General features: G+C 43.3%; 4 protein-coding genes across 5 annotated transcripts in view; 2 read left to right on the plus strand and 2 right to left on the minus strand.

Moving 5' to 3' along the window:
• Positions 1 to 517: 517 nt before the first annotated feature.
• On the minus strand, positions 518 to 4,971 carry zbtb8os (zinc finger and BTB domain containing 8 opposite strand). Its single transcript, XM_008281436.1, has 7 exons — positions 4,798 to 4,971; positions 3,641 to 3,665; positions 3,434 to 3,555; positions 2,476 to 2,558; positions 1,384 to 1,436; positions 984 to 1,020; positions 518 to 879 (listed from the first exon to the last, which is right to left on the minus strand). Exons 1-7 carry the CDS (start codon positions 4,877 to 4,879, stop codon positions 793 to 795), a joined length of 489 nt encoding a protein of 162 aa, XP_008279658.1. The 5' UTR covers positions 4,880 to 4,971; the 3' UTR covers positions 518 to 792.
• Positions 4,972 to 5,041: 70 nt separating this feature from the next.
• LOC103357053 (histone-binding protein RBBP4) lies at positions 5,042 to 10,368 on the plus strand. The gene is made up of 11 exons (XM_008281438.1): positions 5,042 to 5,159; positions 5,677 to 5,824; positions 7,013 to 7,158; positions 7,633 to 7,806; positions 7,930 to 8,045; positions 8,451 to 8,611; positions 8,707 to 8,833; positions 8,923 to 9,000; positions 9,319 to 9,453; positions 9,542 to 9,652; positions 9,793 to 10,368. Exons 1-11 carry the CDS (start codon positions 5,144 to 5,146, stop codon positions 9,853 to 9,855), a joined length of 1,275 nt encoding a protein of 424 aa, XP_008279660.1. The 5' UTR covers positions 5,042 to 5,143; the 3' UTR covers positions 9,856 to 10,368.
• LOC103357052 (syncoilin) lies at positions 10,281 to 16,076 on the minus strand. Its single transcript, XM_008281437.1, has 6 exons — positions 16,063 to 16,076; positions 13,292 to 13,373; positions 12,618 to 13,089; positions 11,302 to 11,712; positions 10,881 to 11,005; positions 10,281 to 10,603 (listed from the first exon to the last, which is right to left on the minus strand). The coding sequence occupies exons 2-6, from the start codon at positions 13,297 to 13,299 to the stop codon at positions 10,549 to 10,551; spliced, it is 1,071 nt and encodes a 356-aa protein (XP_008279659.1). The 5' UTR covers positions 13,300 to 13,373; positions 16,063 to 16,076; the 3' UTR covers positions 10,281 to 10,548.
• Positions 16,077 to 16,133: 57 nt separating this feature from the next.
• LOC103357054 (uncharacterized protein KIAA1522 homolog) overlaps positions 16,134 to 25,035 on the plus strand; it is a 30,135-nt gene continuing 21,233 nt past the window's right edge. Inside the window, exons 1-2 of one of the 2 annotated variants that reach the window (XM_008281439.1) lie at positions 16,134 to 16,428; positions 24,454 to 24,802. In XM_008281439.1, the coding sequence (XP_008279661.1) occupies positions 24,478 to 24,802 (325 nt within the window). In that variant the 5' untranslated portion in view covers positions 16,134 to 16,428; positions 24,454 to 24,477. Of the gene's footprint in view, positions 16,429 to 17,229; positions 17,480 to 24,453; positions 24,803 to 25,035 lie in introns of those variants that run through there. The other variant, XM_008281440.1, reaches the window with a different exon arrangement.

Here is a 25,035-nt window from a genome sequence, read left to right on the forward strand (position 1 = left end):
CACACTCACATTCACACCTACAGACAATTTAGAATCACCAGTTAACCTCAACATGTTTTTGGACTGTGTGGGAGGAAGCCAGAGAACCCACGCTGCATGGGGAGAACATGCAAACTCCACGCAGAAAAATCCCGGGTGTCCTCACAGGGACGCGAACTGGCGACCTCTCTTGCTGCGAGGCAACAGTACTAACCACTGACCCACCTTGCAGCCCCTGTTTATGATACTAAACATGTAAATCTACGCTCAAACGTAGTGCAAAAATGACAGCTCCTGGTCACTGCTCTGCCCTCCACAATGACGACACCTTCACAAAATATTCAAAAGCAAGAGTTTAATTTGAAATAGCTGTGACCATCAAATCAATCCCACAAGAAAAATAAAACATTTGTTGATTCATTTACAATGACTCAGAAGGCATTGACATACTTTCTTTTTTTCATAAATAAGAATAACAAAAAGCAAAATGAACTGAGCTGACAAATGTGCTATAAAAAACACCACATAACTGTAAATCAGTGTTTTTCTTTGTCAATAACAGCTAAAAATAAACAGCCACATCATTTCCAGTTAAACTTTTTTTTGTGATTTCTGAAATGATGCATCTTGTGAATCATTAATGTCGTTTATATAATCTGCAATCGACCTGATTAGTGAACAGCTCATCCAACAAATACAAAACCAAAATGTACTCATCAGTATTCAGTGTCTTCATTAAAAAGGCCACTTAAACTGGCCGCGTAGATTTCCCAGTTCCATCGAACCACGTACGTCACCTCTCTGGAGATATCGTCAGATATCAATGATGGTAAATATTTCAGGTTTTTCTTTATCGTGGATCTGCATTGCAGAGTATGTGATGGCTTTCACCTCGGTTCCCTGGAATCACAACACAGGACACAACAGTTATGATCATTTTACTCCAGTTATGTACCTTTTATTATCATTTGTATGTAGTTCTTCAATGTAAGGGTCAGTTCTACCTGTGGATGCTTTTCCAGAGAGAATTCTTCACCCCACCTTTTACAAACAAAAGAAAAATGAGGCGTAAGAGAACAAATAAAAATGGACAGTATAAGTGACCTTTGTCTCTTTGGAATTTATCCAAAATTTAAGTCTTTAAAACTTAATGATGTCTTGTATATGACAGAGAGACAGCGTAGGAGTTAGTTTGAACCTTTTACACACGTCTCTTTTCATGATGATTGTCACAATAAAAACCTCCACACACACACAAAATGTTTAATATCCCACAGATATATAAAGAAGGTAAGTTTAGAAAACAGAATTTGCAAGTTGAGTAAATCTTTTGTTTCCAACATGCAGCCATCCGTGTTTTAATTCATAACCTCCATGTTGCTGAGAAGAGAAGCTCATACTCACCCGATGGAGCGAATCTTGAACCGCATTCTGTCAATGTGCAAAACTTTGACCTCCTGTTGAGCACATAAAACACAACCGTGAGCACACAGTAGCATAAGAAATAAAAGCATAAAAAAGGAACAAAGCAGCCTTCAGAATGTTTTTGGATAGACTGACTATATTTTGATGGACAAGAAGTTGATTTATGGAGACCCTGAAAAGATGGTTCAGTTTCTGTTAAGTGTTGTAGAAGGTCCTTATCTATAGTTGGTGTGTAACCTGCAGTGTGTTACCAGCTAAACAAAGGCCTTTATCAGTGTGACTGTGCACAATATATAGAATATTTTTTACAGTTTTATCTTGCCATGAGACAGCCCTCTGTAAGGAAGCTGAAGCAGTTTTATCTCTCTCTTCAATACTATCAGTACTGTGTCACTTTAGTTAACAATAGCTCACAATAAACACCAAAGTCACGAAATAAAATGATTGATTGATTGACTGAGGCAACAGTAAGCAAGAAATTCTAATGTCTGCAAAATAAAATTATACTTTTTTTCTGACAACTTTGAAGAGAGCAAAGAGCAACTTAAAGGCTTCAGTTCCCCATCAGACAAGTAAAGTGTTGAAAGTATTCTAAACATAGTGCACACTTTAACTGGTGTTCTTCTTTTTTAAGATTTCTAAAATATGTCTTGCTGCTGACTCTGTCCACAGCATTTTATTGCTTAACTTCCATATTGATGCTCGTGTCTGCATCTCCAAAGTAAAGACATGTCATACTTGATCTACTGCAGGAGGTACACTGACTATGGATGAGCACCTCATACAGCCGCACTCCAAATAAACCAAACAATCCCTTTAAGTTAGAATTTGTGGAAAGCCATAAGTCACTTTTTTAGTCACTATTTTACTGTAAATGTCCAACCTCAAAAAAAGACTTTTGCAACTTCTGTGACAAGATTTGCAAACATGCTATAAGGATGTAATAACACATTGCAGTGTCATTTCTTTATTCATCTATGTATCTAGCAAATCTTGTCATAAACTGACAAAATGCAGGGAAACAGACAGATCAAGCCTCAAAGACACTTCACAAGTGACCAACATGCTCACCCTGGGAACAAAGAAGAGATCCGCACAAAACTTATACAACCAGTCATCTAGGAAGTGGAAGAGAAGAGACTCCATGTCCTCACCTGTCAGAAGAAGAAGAAGGACAGATTTTAGTTTCAGTGTTGTCAAAACAGCATGACCCACACATACTGTCATACGAGGTGTGTCAGAAAAGTTTCAGAACTGGTGTCACAAAAGATATATTTTAAATACAAACTACAAACTACGGGTTTTCCCCTTCTAAGTAATCCCCCTGGAGTCTAACACTCTTTCTCAGCCTTCTCTGCCATGCCGCCATGCACTCCTGGAAGGATTCTTCCTGGATCCTCCTCAGCTCCGTCGTCACAGCCATCTTGATGTCATCCACATCCGAAAACGGGTCCCCTTGATGACCCCCTTGAGCTTGGGGAAGAGGAAACAATCCTACAGGGCCAGCTGGGGTGAGTAGGGAGGTTGCTCCAGCACGGTAATGTTCTTCTCAGCCAGGATCTGTCAGATGCTCAGGGCATCGTGAGCAGGCACGTTGTCATGGTGAAGCAGCCACGACTTGTCCTGCCACAACTTTTGCCTCTTCTCTGAACGAAGCAAACGCCACAGGATCTCTTTGTAAACGTTCTGTTTGATGGTCTGAAGGGGAAAACTCGTAGTTTGGATTTGAAATATATCTTTTGTGACGCCAGTCCTGGAACTTTTCTGACGCACCTCGTATAGCGTCATTTGAATAAAGCTGCATTTTAAGGTGGCCTTCTACAGTCACTGGTCAAAGGAGCATCTGTGTGCTGGTCATCAATATCTGACATCCTTTAAAGTCACACCTTAACTGACTGTGGATCAACTCAGCAGCTGAGAATCTGTCACCTGTTGAACAGCTGAAGACGTTTTTGTGCACAATAAATTTAACCCACTTTCTCGCAGAGTCAGAAACTGTGTAAAACTGTGGCTTGTGCTGAACTCTCACCCTCTGATTCCACTTCAACGGTATCAAGCGGCTCCACTGTCTCCGTGTCGGTCATGTAGCCGAACATTCCCATGGCACACTGCTCAAAGGCCTCTTCTAAAGAGTCTCCCCAGGAGTGAATTCTTAAGGGAGGAAACAATAAGTTATGGTTACAGTGACAAAGAGGAACAAGAATTTATTTTTACCAAGATAAGAAGACACACTTACTGTACATCTGCTGTGTGATCCAGGTCTGAAATAGTAAGAATACAGAGGACTTGATTAAAAGTCGTTGATCAACTTAACAGCTGGGAAGATAAGATTAACTTTTTTCAAAAGAATTTGCATTAATCAACAGATTCAATTAGAGCATAAACTACACTAAAAACATGAGTTACAGTCGGTGTGAAAACAATTTCAATCAATATACTAATAGCAGAGAACCTATGACAGCTACATGATACAAAGCTGAAGTTAGGTGGCTTTCAATTTGGAAGTTTAGACAAATTTAAGGGAAATCTGACCAACTGAGTCTGAGCAAACAATTCTGCATTTTTCTTTTTTTGGTACGTTTTAGTGATTTTAGTAAAATCATGTTAGACATCATAGGTAAAGTCTTGATGCTGACTGAAACCCACGTTCATTTTTATGCAAAAAACAAAACAAAACAAAACAAAAAAAAAACAAAACAGCTGTAATTTTAGATCTTAATTGGATTATACTAGAATGGCAAACAAGTCTTTAAAAGACAGTGTTTAAGTGTGTGAATGCTTTGTTTCAATCTGTGAAACTGTAAAAATGGGCGATTTCTCTGCTTTTGTTGTACAGAGACTACATTAGTGCAGGTCCAGATCTAACATCACTGTATATTAACAGGTCAGATCTGAACTACAATGTCCCACCAAGACTGATGAGTCTTAAAAACACAATCTCTGCCGTGTGAAAGCTTTCTTCTATTTGTGAAAATGAAAGAAAAGAGAGCTTTCACTCCTTTTTTTTCTCATATAGATCACATTAGAGCAGGTCCAGATCTACAACCACTATAAAACAACTGGTCAAATCTGGACTGGGTTGTCTCATAGAGGCTAAATAGTCTTTAAAACATAGTCTCTGATATGTGAAACCATCATTTTATCTGTGAAAAAGCAATAGAAGAGAGATTTCACTGGTTCTTCTAGCATGCAGACCACACTATACTAGATCCAGATGTAAAACCACTCTATATAAAGTAGTCAGATCAGCAGTAGATTGTCCTACAGACGCTTAATGTATGTTAAAAACAGTTTCTAACTTGTGAAAACTTCAGTAAACAAAGCTTTCCTTAACTAATCGGAAGCTAACGTTAGCTTCGCCTCTATTGTTTACCATAATAACGTCAGACTTACATTCATATTTCTTGTTGATCGGCGGGTATTTAGACTTGGTAGCTTTCTGTGCTTCTGTCAGGTCTAGCTGACGGTCGTCCATCGCGGCTGTAAGTTATTTCAAAGTTTAAAAGGCTGATCGAGTAAACTCCACACCATGTCGCTCTGTGTCTCTCAGTTTACAGACGGGTTACAACACGGAAGGGAGGAGGAGGTTCCGGAAATGACACATCAGACCCTGCTCAACGCTGATTGGCTCGTCGCGTTCTATGGAGTTGGCGCCATTGCGAGCCTCCGTGCTGTCTTCAGAGCGCTCTCCCTCACATTTACCCCTCTTTACCAGTGTTAGGCGTTTAACTGCGACGCAATGGCTGATAAAGACGGTAAGGGCGTTCATATTTCTGAATTAGACCATTCAGCGTGTGTGCGTGTCGCCCAGAGCGGTAGAAAAGTCCCGAGTGAGGACCGTACCGGTGGCTGTTGGCGCGCCGGCCAGCATCTCCTTTCATTGTTAGGAGGCAGCCAGCTAGCTGTTAGCCGCCGCTAGCTGCTAGCTGCGCTGCTCACACGGGGGCTTTTAATTCATGAATGCGGGTTAATTCTCTGCTCCACCTGGATTAAGGTGTTGCTTAAAGCTCGTCCTCACGGGCAGATGAGGTTTTTTTGCGTGCGTTCATTGAGTTAACTCTACCTGCGTGTGCTAGTGATGCTTTATCAGTAAAATAAACTTTAATGTAAGTGTTAAATTAACGATGAAACTGCCAGTCTTCAGAGGACAGGTGTCACCCAGGTGTCCTCTGTTCTGTCCACATAAACTGGCTGCTTCTTTTTCTTCTTCTTTTTTTAAAAAATTACTCTCATAACATGGCTATGTGTGGCTTGTAAATACTAAATTTGCAGCGGCATTTGATGACGCTGTGGAGGAAAGGGTGATCAATGAGGAGTACAAGATCTGGAAGAAGAACACACCTTTCCTCTACGACCTGGTCATGACACACGCCCTGGAGTGGCCCAGCCTCACTGCTCAGTGGCTGCCAGATGTCACCAGGTGAGAGGAGATCTGTCGCACTGTCACAGATACCAAATCATCACTACAGATTGGAGTGGGATAAGTAATTTTTCCTGGCTCAGAATGAACCCTTTTGGAGGTGACTATGCATGATGATAAAATTTGTGTGCAGTAAAGTAGGGCTGATTTGAGTTGAGGGGAAAAGTGATCTATGTGGTAGTTGTTGTGATTTGCTTTATCTCAATATTCACTGTGCAAATTATTTTAAACATGATGGGGCGTTGTCACCATCAAAAAGCACTATCATTATATGAGCAGTCCTGTATTCTAATGCAAGGATGTGATCTTAAATACCCAAATTACCTCCAAAATGCTCTTACTACATTTTTTTTAAAAGGCATATATGACACAACAATGATCACAAAAGCTGTGGCTGTTAAGTCTATAAATGAAGCAAGAATGATGTAAAGCATAAAGTAATTTCAAACTGATTGGACCTTTTTGTAAACAATGCAAAGCTTCTACCTGGAGGTCTTTTACAGCTCATTTAAGTATTGCACCATTTGGTACGCTGCAGCAACGGCCAAGGACAAGGCCAGGCTGCAGCGTATCATCCGCTCGGCCGAGAACATGATCGGCTGCAATCTGCCGTCTCCCCAGGACCTGCACGCCTCCAGGACTCTGAGGCGTGCAGGTCAGATTGTGGCCGACCCTTCCCACCCTGGTCACAAACTTTTTCAATCGCTCCCCTCTGGCAGGAGGCTTCGGTCCATCAGGACCAGAACATCCTGCTACAAGAACAGTTTCTTTCCATCTCATTTCTAGTTACTTTATTTTACTGTATATTTATTGTTTACTCTATACTTATTGTTTTGTTGCACCAGAACAAATTCCTTGTATTGTGTGAACTATGCCTGGCAATAATTCTGATTCTGCAATAATTTTTTTTTAGTAAAGTAATTTAAAAAAGACTAAGTCAGACATGATGCACAGCGTTTATCCCTAATTGCACTGTTTCTATGGTGCACTGTTGCTTCCTCCTTTGACAAAAATGACTCATTCGGCTGTTATTTCTCACCATTTGATAAACAAAAAATATCCAATACTTGAAAAAATAAAACAGCAATTAAGATGACTGATTTAAAAAAAAACATAACTTGTTGAAAAGTGCACCAAAAATTAATCGATGCAGGAAAACGCCTGTAATTCTAATGCGCCTCTCCACAGGCCAGAGGGGAAAGATTACAGTGTGCACAGGCTGGTTCTGGGGACGCACACCTCCGATGAGCAGAATCACCTCGTAATCGCCAGCGTTCAGCTCCCAAATGATGACGCCCAGTTCGACGCCTCGCACTACGACAGCGAAAAAGGAGGTGAGAGACAATGTGTGCACTGAAAGCTTGTGTTAGGAGAGGAAACTATGTTTTGTGCCTAGCTGCTTTTAGCACCAGATGAAGGGGTTGATGGGTAACCTGTGTTATCAAGGGGGTAATAATATATGAAGTCTACATAGAACTGGAATGCTAGCTCTCATAGATTATCCAGACTTGTCTCAGATAGGCCAAGGTGATAATTTGCTGTGTTTAGTAACTGTTGTCTTTCAAGCTATTCAAAGTTTTATGTTAGAATGTTGTGGCTCACGGTTCTTTTCAATGAATGAATGAAGTTAAATTTTTTTGAAATCTTTAATGCTTCAGAAATTGAAGGTATGTATGTCTGTTTAGATGACGTGTTAGTCAATAACATCCAATGAACCATACATACAATATATCATCCAACATGTGTAGAAGAGCAAAGTGTTGATGTGCACGTGTACAGTAACCATCTGATGAATCTGTTTATTTCAGAGTTTGGAGGTTTTGGATCTGTAAGTGGGAAAATAGAGATTGAGATTAAGATCAATCACGAGGGGGAGGTGAACAGAGCTCGCTACATGCCTCAGAATCCTTGCATCATTGCCACCAAGACCCCCACCAGCGATGTGCTGGTCTTTGATTACACAAAGCACCCTTCCAAACCTGGTAGGATTGCGGCACTTTGTGTGGAGAGTTTCCCGAAAGTCAGCAGCAGATGATGTCACTGTTGAGCTTCAGTAGGTTGTTTTGTTTTTTTAATGCTGTTGTTTTTTTAAATTTATATTGAAGACCCTTCTGGAGAGTGCACCCCTGATCTGCGACTGAGGGGTCACCAGAAGGAGGGCTACGGCCTCTCCTGGAACCCAAACCTCAGTGGCTGCCTCCTCAGTGCTTCTGACGACCACGTAAGCAGCCTGCTGCAACATATCGAAATTATTCTTGTCGATGCTGGCTTTCTTTTCTTTACTTTGTTGTCCACTGTTCCTCTATTTTTAATTCATTTTTAATTTTTGCACACAACCAAACAGAGTCACAGGCGATATTAGTGGCACTCATAATAAACAGCAGTTCCATCATTAAACAATATTCATAACTTTTAGATGCACCCTATACTATTCCCACTTACCGCACACACACTCCGTCCCTTCATACCAACACACACCTTATACAACTGTTCCTCTGTTTTATTACTTAACAATGTTAGCTAACAAATCTCACTGATGTGTGGACCTGTTGTCTTATAACTTTAAATTGCAAAACACTGGGTACATTTTTGAATCTTTAAATGTTCTACTCTGTGTATTCTTTAGACCATTTGCCTGTGGGATATCAGCACAGTGCCCAAGGAGGGGAAGATTGTGGACGCCAAGACGATCTTCACGGGCCACACTGCCGTGGTGGAGGACGTCTCCTGGCACCTGCTCCACGAGTCGCTCTTTGGATCTGTTGCAGACGACCAGAAGCTTATGATGTAAGCAGCCTGAGAGAGAGAGCTCATGAGATACAGAAGTGTTGTCCAGCTGCATGTTTCTCACAACAATGGGGCTTCTGTCTGTTGTGGAACAGTTGGGACACGCGGTCGAACAACACCTCCAAGCCCAGCCATGCGGTGGACGCCCACACCGCCGAGGTCAACTGCTTGTCCTTCAATCCCTACAGCGAGTTCATTCTGGCCACTGGCTCTGCAGATAAGGTGGGTCCACTCTCGGCATGTTGTTGTCGTCCAGTGACGCAGCATCATTCTGTATGAGCTGAATCAAAGCTGACTCGTTTTATTTGTAGACCGTGGCTCTTTGGGACCTGAGGAACCTGAAGCTGAAGCTCCACTCGTTTGAATCTCACAAGGACGAGATCTTCCAGGTAAGAAGTGAACCTTTAATCAGTCAAATCGTTCGTATAGTTTGTAGCAGCTGGTCCAGAGTTGTGTGGGAAGTCTCAGCCAACAAATCAGGCCTAATGGAGGGATTCAACTCATTCACTACAGTGTTGAGTGCTGCCTTATAACTGTGTAGTAAAACTGGCTTGTGGCAACATGAGAGAGTATAATTATGATGATGTGACTCAGACGGGAAATGTAAACAAAGGAATTATGCAGAACAAACAAATAACAGTCGGCCAACTGTTCGACTGTTGGTTTGGTATTTATGGAGGACTATGTGGCCCATCTCTTCCCAACAGGTTCAGTGGTCTCCTCATAACGAAACCATCCTGGCATCCAGCGGCACCGACAGGCGGCTCAACGTCTGGGACCTCAGTAAGATCGGAGAGGAGCAGTCACCCGAGGATGCTGAGGACGGTCCTCCTGAGCTGCTGGTGAGTTACAGCGATGATGATGATGGTGGCGGTTGATGTTTAGATTTAAGATTTTCTTAAGGATTCCTCCTGTTCTGCTCCTCTGTAGTTCATCCACGGCGGACACACAGCCAAGATCTCAGACTTCTCTTGGAACCCTAACGAGCCGTGGGTCATCTGCTCTGTATCAGAGGACAACATCATGCAAGTGTGGCAGATGGTAAGAGCTTTGTGGTGGGAGTGACTTGTTCATTAGATTGTGAGGTATCCAAAGAGGGAACATCAGACACACCACGGATAGAGTTTTAATAGTAAAGTTAATTTTTACAACATACAATTAAAGTGAATATTTTTCTACAGGCTGAAAATATCTACAACGACGAGGACCCAGAGGGAGCTGCAGATTCAGAGGTCCAGGCATGAGTCCAGCGTCCACGTCTCGTCTTTTACCGTGCTCGTTCGAAATGGATCCGTTTTCCAGAGCTGGGTGCATAAGCAGTAAATTCTTTTTCAAAACACGTTTTGGGCAGCGGGGGTTTTGTAGAAAACGAAAGAAGGAAAAATGCTGCGTCGTCATCATATTGTGATGTATTTAAAATACGGTCTGTACTGGTCTGATTTTTAGATCTTTTTAGTTTTTCAAAGTCGACCCTGGCTCGTGATGAAACAGGCACGTCCATCGTTATTCAGGTTCTTGTTTTTTTTCATCCCGATTAGTCGTGCAGAAAACATTTCTACGGAGATCCATTTTTAATATAATTGTACATACTGTAGGTCTTTCTCTTTTTATTTGCTTGGTATGTGTAGTATGAGTTTCTCAGATTGTGTGTTGTGTCACTTGTATGTGGTTTTGTTTTCTCTGCATTTTGTTTTTCTGTGCTGCATCTGATCTCTTGTGTACTTAAGTATATTCATAATAAAAATATTTACAGTAAAGCTGCTGTTGTTTCTTGGCAGGTAGAAGTTGCACGTAAGAATAATATCCTTTAAATTATGAATAATAGGACTGTAGTAGCACATATCTCCCAAGTTTGCATTGTTTTGCATGTTCTACTAGTTATTTCTGTTCCATTAAATGCAAATGCAGTGCTGTTTGGTCAGATGTAGCTTGGCTGGTTAAGAACAGTTTGGTTCTTCCTCTGCAATAGTTTCTCTTGGTTCATCACTGCCTCTGGAAGACAAAACATGTGTTAGTCATTTATCACCCAGATGCTCACAATTAGCAGTAAATTAAAGCTGAATGGATTAGCAGAGGTGTCCAATCCTGGTCCTGCATGTTTTAGATGTCTCCTTCTTCCAACACACCTGATTCAAATGATCAGCTCATCATCAAGCTCTGCAGAAGCCTGACAACGATCCTGATCATTTGAATCAGGTGTGTTGGAAGAAGGAAACATCTAAAACATGCAGGACCAGGACTGGACACCCCTGGATTAGAGTGAACGTACCTCAGAAATGTCAGCTCTGTTGAGAGGCCGTCTGTAAGATCCTCTAAAACCTTCTTAGATTTTCTTTGAACTTCAAACTCCACTTTCAGTTCTTTCAGGGTCTCTCTTAGTTTCTCCACAGTCTCCTGTGCAAAGTGGGAGAATGTTAGTTTTATTAAGCAAACTTTACGTCAGGGGTGTCGAATCCTGGTCCTCGAGGGCCGCAATCCTGCATGTTTTAGATGTTTCCCTCTTCCAACACACCTGATTCAAATGATCAGGATCGTTATCAGGCTTCTGCAGAGCTTGATGATGAGCTGATCATTTGAATCAGGTGTGTTGGAAGACGGAAACATCTAAAACATGCTGGATTGTGGCCCTCAAGGACCAGGATTCGACACCCCTGCTTTACGTCTTTAAAGTCCTACGTGACTCACTGCACCTTGTGTTGTGCGATGCTGTCCTTCCTCTCGGTCTCCATCAGCGTGATCCTCTGCTCCAGACAGGACCTCTGCACCTCCAGTCTCTGTATGTCCTCTCTGAGAGGCTGCAGACTGGCTCTCAGGTCCATCGCTTGCTCCCTGCTCCTCCTCAAGGCCTCCTCACCCGCCTGCCTTCTCCTCAGCAGGGCCGTGAGGCGGGGCTCGTACCAGCCCTCCAGCGCCCTCACGCTGCCGCTGAGCCTCCTCTGCAGCCTGACGGAAGCCTGGCGGCACTGGCCTACGTCGCTCATGGCCCTGGGCCTGCAGAGCTTAGTGGCCTGGTCCCTGAGGGTATTGAGCTGGTTCTGATGGGCCTCCTGCAGCTGGGACAGCTCCTGGGTCAGACTTTGGATATGGGCCTTGAGCTCCTCCTATGAATAGACGCACAATAATACCCCAAAGCATTATGGAGAAGATAATTGTTCATTAAATCTGAAATTAAAGGTTACCAGGGTACCACCTGCCCAGGGACTACGGATAGAAATTATCAGGTAGCAAGATTCCAAGTCCTTGTAATAGACTAAAAAACAAAGCAATATAGTAGAAGAGGGCTTGAAATAGTTTAGGCAGACACTACAAGTTATTGTGCCAACATTACACGACAGTACACAACCTACTTAATATCTGACAAAAGCTTAACACCATCTACACAGCACCGAACACGTCAGCAGGTTCTGATCATTTCTAGATTTGTTAAACAAATCATTCACATTTCTTTTCTAACAGTTTTAAATGCACGTGCTACATGTTTAGTTCTTTACAACTTAACAAATGTTCCATAAACTCACCTCTTTGACCCAAACATAAAGATTATAATATAATAATTTGCACTGTTTTATGATGCACCAAAAGATAGATTTAGTTGATGGTTGTTGTGGGTTCGTGTTACGTTGTTTATTTCCTGCACAGTAAATGATAAATAGGATAATTATAAGTGAACAATATAATATGTATAATGATAACCATGCACGAGACGATGTAAATACAGAGTTTCCAGCATGTGATTTCAGATAATCTTTTAGTTTTAACAGCTTTTATATGCTTTTGATTTGTACATTTTATAATAATATCAATGCATGAGGATGATTTATCTTCTGCTGGAGAGATTCACCACTGACCATCTGCACTGTTGGTTTTTTGCACATTAATAGGTTTCACTAAATTAAACTGCTGCAAAACTAAAGCTTGAAACTAGCCCCCATAAAGGATAAAACTTGTTAAACAGTACAAACACAAATAACAAAAGGAAGACCAGCATCAATCAAAGACCCCTCACCTTGGTCACGTCAGACTGAGCCACCTCGTACTCGTGTGCGGCCAGCGTCACCTGGCTCTGGATGCAGTCTCTGGTCGTGGCGAACAGCTTCCTCTTCACCTGCTGCACTTCCTCGTAAACGGCGATATAATCCAGCTGAGCCAGGGTGAGCAGCTTCCTCGTTCCCGCCAGCCTCCCTCTCAGGTGCTCCACGACTCGCTGCATGGGCTCCTGCAGGAGAAGGAGCTCCTGGATCAGCTCGTCTCTCTGCTTCTCCAGCCGAGACACTTGCTGGATGCAGTGCTCGAAGAGTTGGCCCAGACTGTCCACGTCCGCCCGGTCCATGTGTCCCGCTGGGTGCTGTGTGCGCTCGTGTGTGGGAGAGATGGTCTCAGAGTCGGTGTGGCTGCTTTGTGTGGTGAGGGAGTCCTCAGTAGACGCCGTGTCCTTTCCATCCTCCACTGATCTTTGATGGTCCATGACAGGAGGCGAGCTGGGAGGACAGAAGATGAGGAAACAAGCCTCATCAGATCTAACTGAGCAGAATGACTGTTATGTAAATGGAACCTTATTTACAATTCTAATAGCCTTAAAAGATCCAAAGATCACACAGGACGACCTCAGCTGGTTCAATATCAAAAACTATATCTTATACTAAAGACTAATAGATTATAGTAACATATATTTGTACTTACTTGGACATGATAGTTGGTACAGATGTTCAGGCAGCTATAAGCACAGTTTTCCTTTTGCTTCAAGCAGAGCTCTGCCGTGTGTCTGTCTCCAGAAAAACACAGGCACACTTTGTGTTTATTAATAACACCGGAGGCACGGGGGAAACTCAATCTAAGACCCTCTTATACCCCCACAGGACATCAACAAACTGTGTCAGTGCTGGGATCACACTGGCCTACATGCTCTGGATGCATCAGCTAACACATGTCTGGACCGGCCTGGGAGCCACACAGGGCTATATTTATACACTTCCACAGCCTGTTTTTATGTGCATTTAGGAAGGTGGTGACATCACGGTGGGAAGTTGCCTGAGCCGTAACTTTCCTCACCTTTCTACCGAAAACATCCTGCCTCAGACTGCTGCATGGGCCGAGGCAGCAGCTTCAGCAGGCCCGTGCTCGCTTTTCCCTTTGATAGCTTCCTCCAGTATTAAGCTCAGCTGCCCATGAAGTTTGCATGGTTCATGAACAGTATTTGTTTTCACTGTTTTGCATCCTGCTGATTATATTTCTCACAGACAAACACGCTCTGCCACACACAAGAAGGATGGATTTGATCAGAGATGTGAGCATCTTTAGGGAATAATCTATATTTTTTTATGATTTAATCAGCATAATTCCACACTAGCAACACACTAAAATACAGTTAAAGAGCATCTTAATGGGAAAGTTAGATAAATGCACTGCATGTGTATCCAAAGGGGCTTTACTGTGATTACATCATGTATGGAAACAGTGGGCCATTTACACCCATTTACTTAAATGGGAGAAGCTTATCTAAATTGCTGAATTGCTGCTCTGAAATGTGATGTCATGCATTCTGTATTCGGTGAGTTACCGCCCCCATAAAGCTCAAAACAGAAGTGTCCTTTTATTTTTATTTGATATTTAGTGATGCAGTTTTCACAGGACAATGACATGTGTGCATATTGTTCATAAATGCTTGTGCGGCCTCTGTAGAGGTGTTGTTAGGATCTTGACATATTGAGGGAATTAGCACGACTCCCTGATCTTTACATCTGAACCTGATAAGTGCGTTATTTTCAAGTTATATGTAAGTTACACGTGAAGCCATTCGTCGCTTCAGTGTGTGACACTGTGCTCTAGATAAAGTTAGGCCATCCCATTATTTTTTGTTGTCATCATGTTTCAATTATTAATATCCTAGTGAGTGCAGACTGACTGGAGCAGCGCTTCATTTAAACTGTGTGCCTTGGACTGAATGATTTGTAGCTATAACCACATGTAGATGTGTGCATCTGAGAGCCACTGAGCAGGTTCAGGGTCGCCAACTTGGAGCTACAAGCTGGTGTAAGAGTGTATATAATTAGAGTTCATTTTAATTTAAAAAAAAAAAAAAAGAAGAAAAATTTAATACTAGTTTGGCATTTCAACCATAAAAAAGACAAAAACCTGTTGACATCAGGGGCATTTCATAAAACATTTGGAGCTGTAGCCTCACACATCCAGGCCTATTGATGCCAGTGATCTTGTACATGTTGCATGGTTTTGCACTCTTTAGTTGCTGTTTTTTTAAATGTAAAATGTAAAAGGTAGAAAATGATACTACATTAGATTAGATTTAAATGTATTTCTTTTCAGAAGACAAGTATTAAGACAACAAAATGCAGCTTAGCATCTGGCCAGAGGTGCACAAGAAGCTATAAAAGTGCAATGAAACGTAAAATATCCCAGTAGAATAGCAGTTACACTATAAACAGAACAAACACTGTGTAAGTCATAGGATATGTAAGATTTATGAATATCCAGGATGTGTAGAGTCAGTTTGTGTCAATTCAGACAGAATGTAGGGAATTTATGTTGCTGCACCATCTCATATTTTGGTCAGAGTTCAATTGTGTGTTTTTAGCCAGAATTTTGAGAATTTCATCTTTTCAGAATCTGTGTATTTTCATCCTCAAAGAACAAACAAACAAACAAACCTTGCCAGATAAGGATTCAGTATCTCCAGATGTATAACTCTCACTGCCATGAAATTTGGTGAAGACAAACTAGTTTCCAGCTGATCCAAATGATCAGACGACTCCTGAACAGGCCAGATGTGTAATTATTGGTCCTTGAAACGGAAAAAGGTGCAAAGAGAATGTTACAGTCGTCCTTAAATGTATTCATAGCCTCCCACTAAAGACAGACAAAAACAGCTGTCACTGAAATAAGCTGAAATTGACAAAAGTAATAATAAATTTAATGAAATAGGAAAATTGTGACATTGCTTTTGAATTGTGGTTTAACAGAAATATTAAAAACAAAACAAAAACAAGCATGATGTGACCAGTAAACTAATATTTAGTTGAACAACACTTTGAGCCAATCACTGCAATCAGGTGTTTTCTGTAACTCTTAATCAGACTTCTGCACCTGTTGACAGCTATTTTGATTTCACTGCTCATCAGCAAAGTGCTCTAATTTGTTTGGGACCGTTTTTTTTTTTTTTAATTATTCTTTTCACCCACAATTCAAAAGCAATGTTTTATTTCACTAAATTATAATTTAGCAAATTTCTATTTATGATTACTTTTTTCAGTTTGTAGTTATTTGAGTGACTATTGTGACTTTTCCCTTTTTTTAATGGAAGGGTATGAATACATTTCTCTGCAGAGGACGACTGTATGTTACCACAGCACTAAGTTGGTGTAAGTAAACCCACTCGCTGTTCCGTCGCTCCACCACTAGGTGTCCCCACAGCACCGGCCGCCGCCTCCCGCTCTCACCTGAGTCCGGCCTCCTTCAGGTGCGGAGCCGCAGGTTCGACGCAGCGCTGAAGGGATTCCGTCATTCAGCCTCCGCGGCTCAGTGGAGCGTCCGCACACAAACAGCGCTGACAGCACAGGAGACACTTCAGCTGACATCCAGCAACTAAAAAAAAACTAAAAAAACCCAAACCCCTCCGAGATCTCATGGGAGAGCTGCGGCGGCGGGCTGCGAACAAACCCACGCTGCAGTTGTTCTTCACGGAAATGTTTCACCTGAACTTTTCCTTCGGACGCTGAAAGTTGGAGAGGAAGGACGCAGCAGGGAGACGCTTCAAATGGAGAGTGGCTGAATCAGAACCAACCGGATCTGAAAAGTTTCACAAGGTAGGATGAAGAGACTTTTTTTTGTTGTTGTATTTGTTTGTCTGAGTTTTAAAGGAAAAAACTTTTAGTACTTTTTGCAAAAAGAATCCTGCTGGTAAAGCCTCATAAACTACTCTTAGTTTAGTATTCTTGCACAAAAAAAAAAAAGTTAAACCAAATAATCACCATAATCGATCAACTTCCTCAGATGTACAGAAAGTGACTTTTAAGTGAAGCTCATGTACAAATCTGCTCTGATATGATTGACTACATGAAGCCAACACACTCCACATGTCAGAAGTTTGGTCCAAGTTGCTGGAAGATGCCAGGAGGATGAGCGTGGACATGTATGGAAAACTAGGTGTGAGAGATTTGCTTAGCTTGGCCTTGAGGGATCCGAAGCAGAGGTAACCTAAGACCTGTGCTGCTCCTCTCAGCTCTGGAGCTAATGACAATGAGGACTATTGTGTTGTCTCAGGCAGCTCAGCAGCATGCCGCTCTGACACTTTGCTCAATATGTGTCAGTCAGTGACAGAGCAGCTCTTATGTGGACCCACATAACACCAGGAACACCTCAGGACCTCTATCTTCCTAGACTTTACACTTTGGGGCGAGCTCCAAACTTTTTCTTTTTCTGTTTTTTTTTTCTCTCTCTCTCTCTCACTCCCATGGCTTCAGGTTTACTCCTTGCACCCTCCGGTAGGTAGGTGAGGCTGAGACAGAGCCGTTTGTTTAGAAAGGGTGTGCCGCTCCTTCTTCACCAGCCTGCCATGCCAGGGCTTGTACCCATGGAGATTACAGGTGTGTTATGTAAGCACTTTGAGGTATGGCAGAGCCTGGTGGAGACCTGAAGAGATCAAGGTAGACATTAAAGTGGGAGACGGTGATGATAACAGAGAGGCAGAGGGAGATGAGGACTTTACTGGCAGGAGAAGCCTGAGAGGGGAATGGTGCCGGCCAGGTCGGTTGTTGTTTTGCTGCAGTGGAGCAAAGGGGAAAGCTGCTGGTCAAGAAAGGCCGGCGAGAGGAAGGATCGGTGTTGCGACAGACAGAGACACATGATTTGGGAACAGTAAGTGATGTGTGTGTGTGTGTGTGTGTGTGTCACCCAGGCCTGCAGTAAGAGGAAACACTTGAGTGGGACACAGTGTGCTCTTAATCAAAGGGATTAACTGATGAGTAACAAATCAACGCTCTTTATCTTCTGAAAAATGTCATCAGTGGCTGTGGGGTGGGGGGCAGGAGGGCAAACTGTATGCAACAAGCATGATTTTCTGCTGCACCCCAAGGCTCTTTTTTTTCCTTCTTCTTGCCTTTCTGAGAGTTCACATAAGTTCTTTGCCTGAACTCGGGGCTGCTTTTTTTTTTTTTTTTATTGTCAAACTGCATTTTTCTGGTACTGAGGCGACTGTCAGACTGAGTGAGCTCCAGACTGAAAGGATATTGTTTTGACTGGGACCGAGCAGAGACACAGAGATGCCAGGGTGTATTTTTAAAACCCCGCTGTCCAGCTGTGTTTGCGTTCTCCACAAACCGGTCACTACTGCTGCACAACGGCGTCTTTTTTTTTTTTTTATCCCCCGGGTTTGACCCGGGGTCTTAAGCTGCACGGAGGCCGCAGTCCTGGCTTAGACCCTTGGCAACCTCTTGTAGCAAAGCAAACAGGCCACTCTAGAGCCACATGTCTCTGAATACTGCCTGGGAAACGTTTCCTATATGTCTTTGGATTAAAACTAGAAAAGTGGAAACAAATCCAATGTAACCATAGAATTCACCAAGAAGATAATCAGCTGCTCGTTTCTGGATTTTTCTTCCACAAACACGGCCAGCATTGCTCATTTCCAGTACTTCCATTTGTCATAGTATTTGTCCAGTTTCCATATCAGCCATATACAATGAACAACAATCTCAGCCAGTGTGCACAACCACACATTATAATGTTATCTCAAAATGACTCCCATGCGCCATCCATTATCCGTTTTCTTTCATGGCTCGGTCTCCTAGGCCACTGTATGAGGGGCGTGTAGGGGGGGGAGAGTGGAGGGGTGGTGGTGGTGGAAGGCTGAGGAGGTGTGTGTGTGTGTGTGTTGAGGGGGGAGTGAAAGCAGATTTGGAAAGAAGAGTTCCTCAGTTGGTAATTATCAATCTCTCAGGAATGTGGCTGCTGCTCTAACCAGACAAGCTGCTGCATGGCTGCAACAGCCTCGCAGCACACCGACACGCATCGCGTTGCCCATCCGCAGAGCTCTGCTGCGAGGTACCACCCCTCCCTCCGTAACCTCAGTGAACCTCAAAGCGTTTTGGGTTTATTTGTGTCATTATTGTTTCGCAGAGCTTTGTGTATATTTTTTTTATAACTGCCATTACCTACGTGGTCTCTTTTTTTTGTGAAACTCTATCCTCCCTGCAGCAAACAAAAGGACCACATAATGTCAGTAAGGGATTGTCTTTCAGTCCAAGTCCTTCGCCGCTGTGTGTTTATGCTGATATGTTGGTAGGAAACCAAACTGTTGGAGACTTGCGGCCACCCCGGGCCTCCCTCCGCTTCTCCGATCGAAATTTTCATGAGCTATTTGGAGGCATTATTTGTTTGTATTCAAATCACGTCTGGCGTGTCTGCTCTGATCAAGAGTTCAGCTTCCTTTAAGGCGGGAATCTCTCATTGATTCCTCCTCAGATGAGTCTCATTTCTCAGACTGGTTTCAGCTGTAAAACTTCCCCCTAAGTTGTGGAATTGAGTATTTCCAGTTTGTCTCTTAGTAGCCCCGCCATCCATCACGGTGCGCTGAGTGTTTGCACACGAGTATGCAGAGTTCTAGTTCAGACAAGGCTGTCTTAAGTGTTCTCTTGAGTAGCAGCGCTCTCCTTTGTTTGATAATGCCCAGAGAAGACAGCCAACGCCCTGACTGATGCCTGTAGGTGCTGCACGGTAACAACAGTTTTTATGCTGCTCAACACTTGCCATTTGAGTCGCTGTAAAGTTTAAAAGCTGTTATTTACCAGACTGGCTGTTACTCTGAAGCGTGTACCTCTGGTTTCCACTCTACACACACTCAACAAAAGATGAACAATAATCATCTGTTGTTTTTATCCTCTAGCAGCGATTAACCGCATTGAGTCCGATGTTAACCTCCAGCTCAGAGCGGTGCCATGTGAAACCAGCAGCTCAGGTATAGATGTGAATGGCCTCCTGGTTAAACGGAGCCAGTCCTAGTTCAAACAAAGGTGGCTGTCTGTATCTCTGCCACTCCCTCTTGGCTTTGCCTTATCCCCATGAGGCAGTGCAGTCTGCTCCGTCAGCTTCCCTGTGTGACTCACTGCAGTCAAAGTTGCCTGTTCCCGAAGCCCCCCCACCCCTCCTTCATGCCACTACCTGTGAATCCTTATTGCTCATGTGTGCCAGAGTGGCTAAGATTACACCAAAACAGGGATTGCGTGAGTTTGCTGTAAGTTTTTTTTCGAGGTTTGCTGCATCCGCCTGTTGGAGTCTGTGGTGTTGTAGGGGATCAAATGTTGTTTTAAACTAATGCTTTACCGCTTGAGTGCAGTTTGGTTGCTCAGATAGTTCAATCTGGTGTCTGAAAACATTAAAAAGTTAGTAAGAGTCAGTTTAGTAGAGTTGTATGAGTTGTCTACTAGTGCAAATCCCATCTTACTGCACTTTCACACAAACCTGTTTAAGCTATGTACACTTCAGTCACTCCAACTGGATTTCCTTTGCACACTAGTTTGTCAGTGAAAGGTGCAGCAGAGCTCAGTGTAAGATGGAGATCTGTGGTGTGTTATCATGGATTTGCACCAGTGCGAACAGCCCCCTGCTTTAGGCAAGGCAGGTGTCGGTGCTTTACGTCGCTTAAACTTTGTTGACCCGCTCGTGTACAAGCGGAGAGGAGAGACCTAGATTTGCTCTGGAATTCATGCCTTCCAGCTTGACGACATATAGCTGTCAGGAGTACATGATCAATACATGCTGTTTCCTGGCATGCTGCTGAGTTTCTGCGTCTGTCTCATGACAGCGTGTAAACTGCTATCAGCTCGGGTTTAGTTCATGCTGGTGTGTACACACTGCTGTCGAAGTTAGATAAGTCAGTCGGTGCTTGCAGGTATTGACACACCGTGTTGAGGGTAGTTGTGTTAGAGTGGTATCTCTGTCCAATGCGAAGCCTGACGTCTTTTGTAAAGGATAAGTAAACAGCATGTTGGAACACATGCCTGCTCTGGCAGGACTGGGGTTAGGCTGAAAACCGCGGCAGCTTTAGCGTGTGTGTGTGTGCGTGAGACGGAGAAAGCGTACACAACTGTGTTATTTGTGAATCGGCTTATGACTTGATCATAATCTTTATGACGATGTGATGCACCCTGATGTGGTGTTGTACATGAAGCTGAGCTACAAATCCTGACAAATGATCAGATGTTAAAATCCTCTTTTGTTCTTATAGTTTGTGCATCAACTTTTATGAACTGGAAGGTGTGGTTAGGGGTTAAGTAATTGCTGGGACAATGAAGCAACTCTGTAATTAAGATGTTGGTGCTTAAGCTTTTCAGAGAGAGATTGTGAGTTTGAGGCGTATTTGCTGGAGAGGGTTTGTGACGGTAACTTTTCACCTAAGTAATTACTCCACGAATCTTTATTGTAAAAAAAGTCTCATCAAACAGATAAACTGATGCTTTCAGAGAATGGAAAAGGAGGCTGCGCTCTGTGCGTCACCTCATTGAATTTGTTTGCAAAACTGAAAATTGCAGGTTGTTTTGTGTAACCACAGCAACGGTGGCATGAGTCAGCTCCTTGTGACCGGACTACACAGGCAGCTGTCCTCTGGGTGGTCTCCACCACATCCCAGAGTTCTTTGCATTGCTCTGGTCTCTCCGTGATGGAAGTAATACAAGGAGTTACAATCCCAGCAGCCTGGGGCTATAAATGAATGAACCAGCCCCTCGTCTCCTGAGAGGGGCATCTGATTATTGGCGACTGTAGCCAGCGCAGTTGCATGGATCTTAGTCATGCCCAAATGACTGTAATTTGGAGCAGGAGAAACACAGGGCTTAGTGCTGAGAGAGGCCTGCTACTTTTCTCTGCAGAAGATGGATACTCTTTCTTGTTGTTGGCCTTTCACTACAACGCAGCCTTTACTCCACATACACACTACGCCATTTCACATGTGCTGCAATGCATAACTAGTTTAGCTCGTCTACATTAGGATAACAAACTACTTTAAAAAAACGCCCACTTTTGTATAATGTTTAGAAAAGCATTCAAGTACTTCAAGTAGTCAACTTAAGCCTCCCAGATCGAGCTGCATACTCCTGACATGAGTGTGGATGCAAACCTCTTTTTCTGGTGAGGCCAGAACCAGGTTTAACTTCATTCCTTGTCCATGTTAGGAGCATTGTGAGACTGAAGTCTTTACACAACTACTGGATGGGTTTCCATTGTGTGTCTCCAAAAATGCAGCCTCTAAGCACAATTAAATGTCCCTCAGGATGAATCTCTTTGACCTTTTATCTATTTTAATATGGTGATTAGGACACCTGCAAAGCAAGTTCCCATCAGGTGTGCTTTTGGTGTCGTGCTAATTACCATCAATTATAATGCTAAATAAAGACAGTGAATGACAGCTGTATGAGGTGTGTCAGAGAAGTTTCAGGACTGGTGTCACAAAAGATATATTTCAAACCCAAACTACAAGTTGTCCCCTTCAAAGTAATCCCCCTGGAGTCTAACACACTTCCCCAGCCTTCTCTGCCACGCCGCCATGCACTTCTTCCTGGATCCTCCTCAGCTCCGTCGTCACAGCTATCTTGATGTCGTCCACGTCTTCAAAACGGGTCCCCTTGATGACCCCCTTGATCTTGGGGAAGAGGAAAAAATCCCACAGAGCCAGGTGGGGTGAGTAGGGAGGTTCCTCCAGCACAGAGATGTTCTTCTCATCCAGAAACTGTGGGATGCTCAGGGCATCGTGAGCAGGTGCGTTGTCATGGTGAAGCAGCCACGACTTGTCCTGCCACAACTCTGCCTCTTCTACTGAACGAAGCAAACACCACAGGATCTCTTTGTAGACGTGCTGGTTGATCATCTGAAGGGGAAAACTTGTAGTTTGGGTTTGAAATATATCTTTTGTGACACTGGTCCTGGAACTTCTCTGACACACCTCCTATCCTGTGCTACCAGGATCTAGAGATGGCAGCCTCTTGGGAAGTTTTCTAGCTTCCGTGTTAGTGTTTTCTCAACCTGACCACAAACTCCAGCCTCAAGAAGATCAGGTGCTTGAATCAACATGCTCACAAAACACAAACGTTATACCCTTCCTGAAGGTAGGATTGCACGACCTCTATGCATTAGTTTTACTCAGGTGTGAACTGGCAGACTCTCTGTAGGATTCCAACTTAGTCAAGATTTGACTGATTTTTTTAAAAAAAAAAGGTCCATTTGTGGCCAGTGCACAATATGCCCGGCATCTGGCTTTCAAAAGTACACATCTGCACCAAAAATTTTCCATATGAGAGTCCCTTTACTCCTCATCACAACTCCCTCTCTGGATTACACGGAGCTTTGATAATGAGAGGCTGTTTGGAAAAGTCACATTTGTAATCCTCAGAGAACATGACATAGGTTTCTGTGGTTTAGTTTCGTGTATGGGGCAACAAAGTCTTCCTAGAGACTGAAAGATGTTAGATTATATTGCTCACACATGACAAGAATCCATTTGCAGTGTTTTTCATGCCTGTCTGAAAAGCAGCACGGCAGCCAAAAAACTTTTTGTGAACTTTCTCGACGGCACCGGGGATTCATAATTCTCTCCCTCCGACTGAACTCCCACCCTCCTTCGGTCTTTTGTCTGCTCATTTACAAGCTCTGACTCCTGTCATCTTAAGAGCTCGTTCCTACTTTTAGCCCTGTGATTTGGAGATAAGTATCTAATAAAGCACGCAGCTGGAAGAAGCCCAGTGCGAGCTACAGATCCCCAGGAGCAAGGCTGGGAAATGTGCCTCAGAGTAGGGAAGTTTAGCAAGGTGAAGGGTGGAGGAAGGAAGCAAAGGGAAGGCAATGAGCTCATTCAACTTAAGAAAGAGGGAGGAAAAAAATATAAGGGTAGACAATGAAACACGACACGTGACTTTAAACAGAAACTAGAATGGCATGGGAGTTGACAGCGTTAGTTAAAAATGCACATTGGTGTGTGTTTATGTTTCAGTTTTTTTTTACCTCCTCCTGGTGTGCTGTTGTGCCTGTATGTAGAAGTGCATGAGCTTACGGGTGCGGCTTTGTGAATTATGACTCCATGTTATGGAATGAAGGGAGCGGAGCCAGTTCTTTCTTTGCAGAACTGTGAAGTTTGGTCTAAGAGGAAGGAGGGGGTCTGCGTAGGACAGAGTGTGTGGGTTGAATGCCCACGGAGACACACAAACACACACACACACGAGTGATCTGAAAAACAAGACATCGTAGCGCATGTGTGATTTATTTGTAGGATTATTTCTAGTGTTTAATGAATCAGACTGCTGGGTTTAAAGCTGTCAAACGTTTCCCGAAGCATGCCATAAATTTTAACTTGAAGCACCAACATCCACAACAGTGGAAAAGCGTGACAATAATGGCCTTTGTCTTTTGGTTTTTCAGGAAGTCAAAACCTGGAAGGCAGGCAGTAATCGGATACAGCCATTGTTGTGAGAACACTGAATTTGGCAGCTTCTTGTAGTTAAAAGGTTTCTTTGCTGATCCAAAGTTTGAAATATTGGATGTTATGATTTCCATGAACGCAATAGCAGGGTTGGTTTTCTTAAGTGCACAATGACAGGGTAAATTTGACAAGTCGCAAAGCCAAAAAAAACACAAAACTAGCTGTGATGGATGGATTACCCAAAGCAAAGTGTCAAGTGTCTGTGAGCTGATTTTAACACTCCACAAGCGTTTACAAAAAAACAACAACAAAAAAAGGCAAGAAATCAATCAGAAAATCCAATATAGTCCTTTAATCATTACCTCTCCTTGAGCGTCAGCACATACTCTAAAATTGATGTTCTGCTTCTGTTTTCTTCTCTCGTCAGGACGTAGCTCCAGCGTGAGGCGGCATGTCAAACCGGGACTCGCTGGGCTTCGGGGACATGCTCCCCCAGGATGTGGTGGACATTTTTTCCCAGGAGAAGCACAACAAAAGGGGCCAGAAGAAGCGCAGCCGCTCCCTGGGACGAGCTTTGGGCTGGCTGAAGGGCAAGAAGAGGAAGGAGCTCGGCACTAATGGGTCGAACCCGGGTCTGGGTCCTGCTTTTGACCTGGCCATTGATGGGAATGCTGCTGGGCATCAGGGTGGACACAAGGGAGGTCAGAGGGCAGAAGTCAAGAAGGCAGGAGGACAGAAGGCAGGACGGCAGGCCCATCATCAGGGAAACAATCATGGTAAGAGTCCTCAATATGCTCAGTATATTACAGGGGTGTCCAATCCTTTCCCTCTTCCAACACACCTGATTCAAATGATCAGCTCATCATCAAGCTCTGCAGAAGCCTGATAACGATCCTGATCATTTAAATCAGGTGTGTTGGAAGAAGGAAACATCTAAACAATCCAGGACTGTGGCCCTCGAGGACCAGGATTGGACACCCCTGGTATATTATATTAGAAAGTTTGAATC

Source organism: Stegastes partitus, unplaced genomic scaffold, assembly GCF_000690725.1.
Source record: "Stegastes partitus isolate 25-593 unplaced genomic scaffold, Stegastes_partitus-1.0.2 Scaffold233, whole genome shotgun sequence".
NCBI lineage: Eukaryota > Metazoa > Chordata > Actinopteri > Pomacentridae > Stegastes > Stegastes partitus.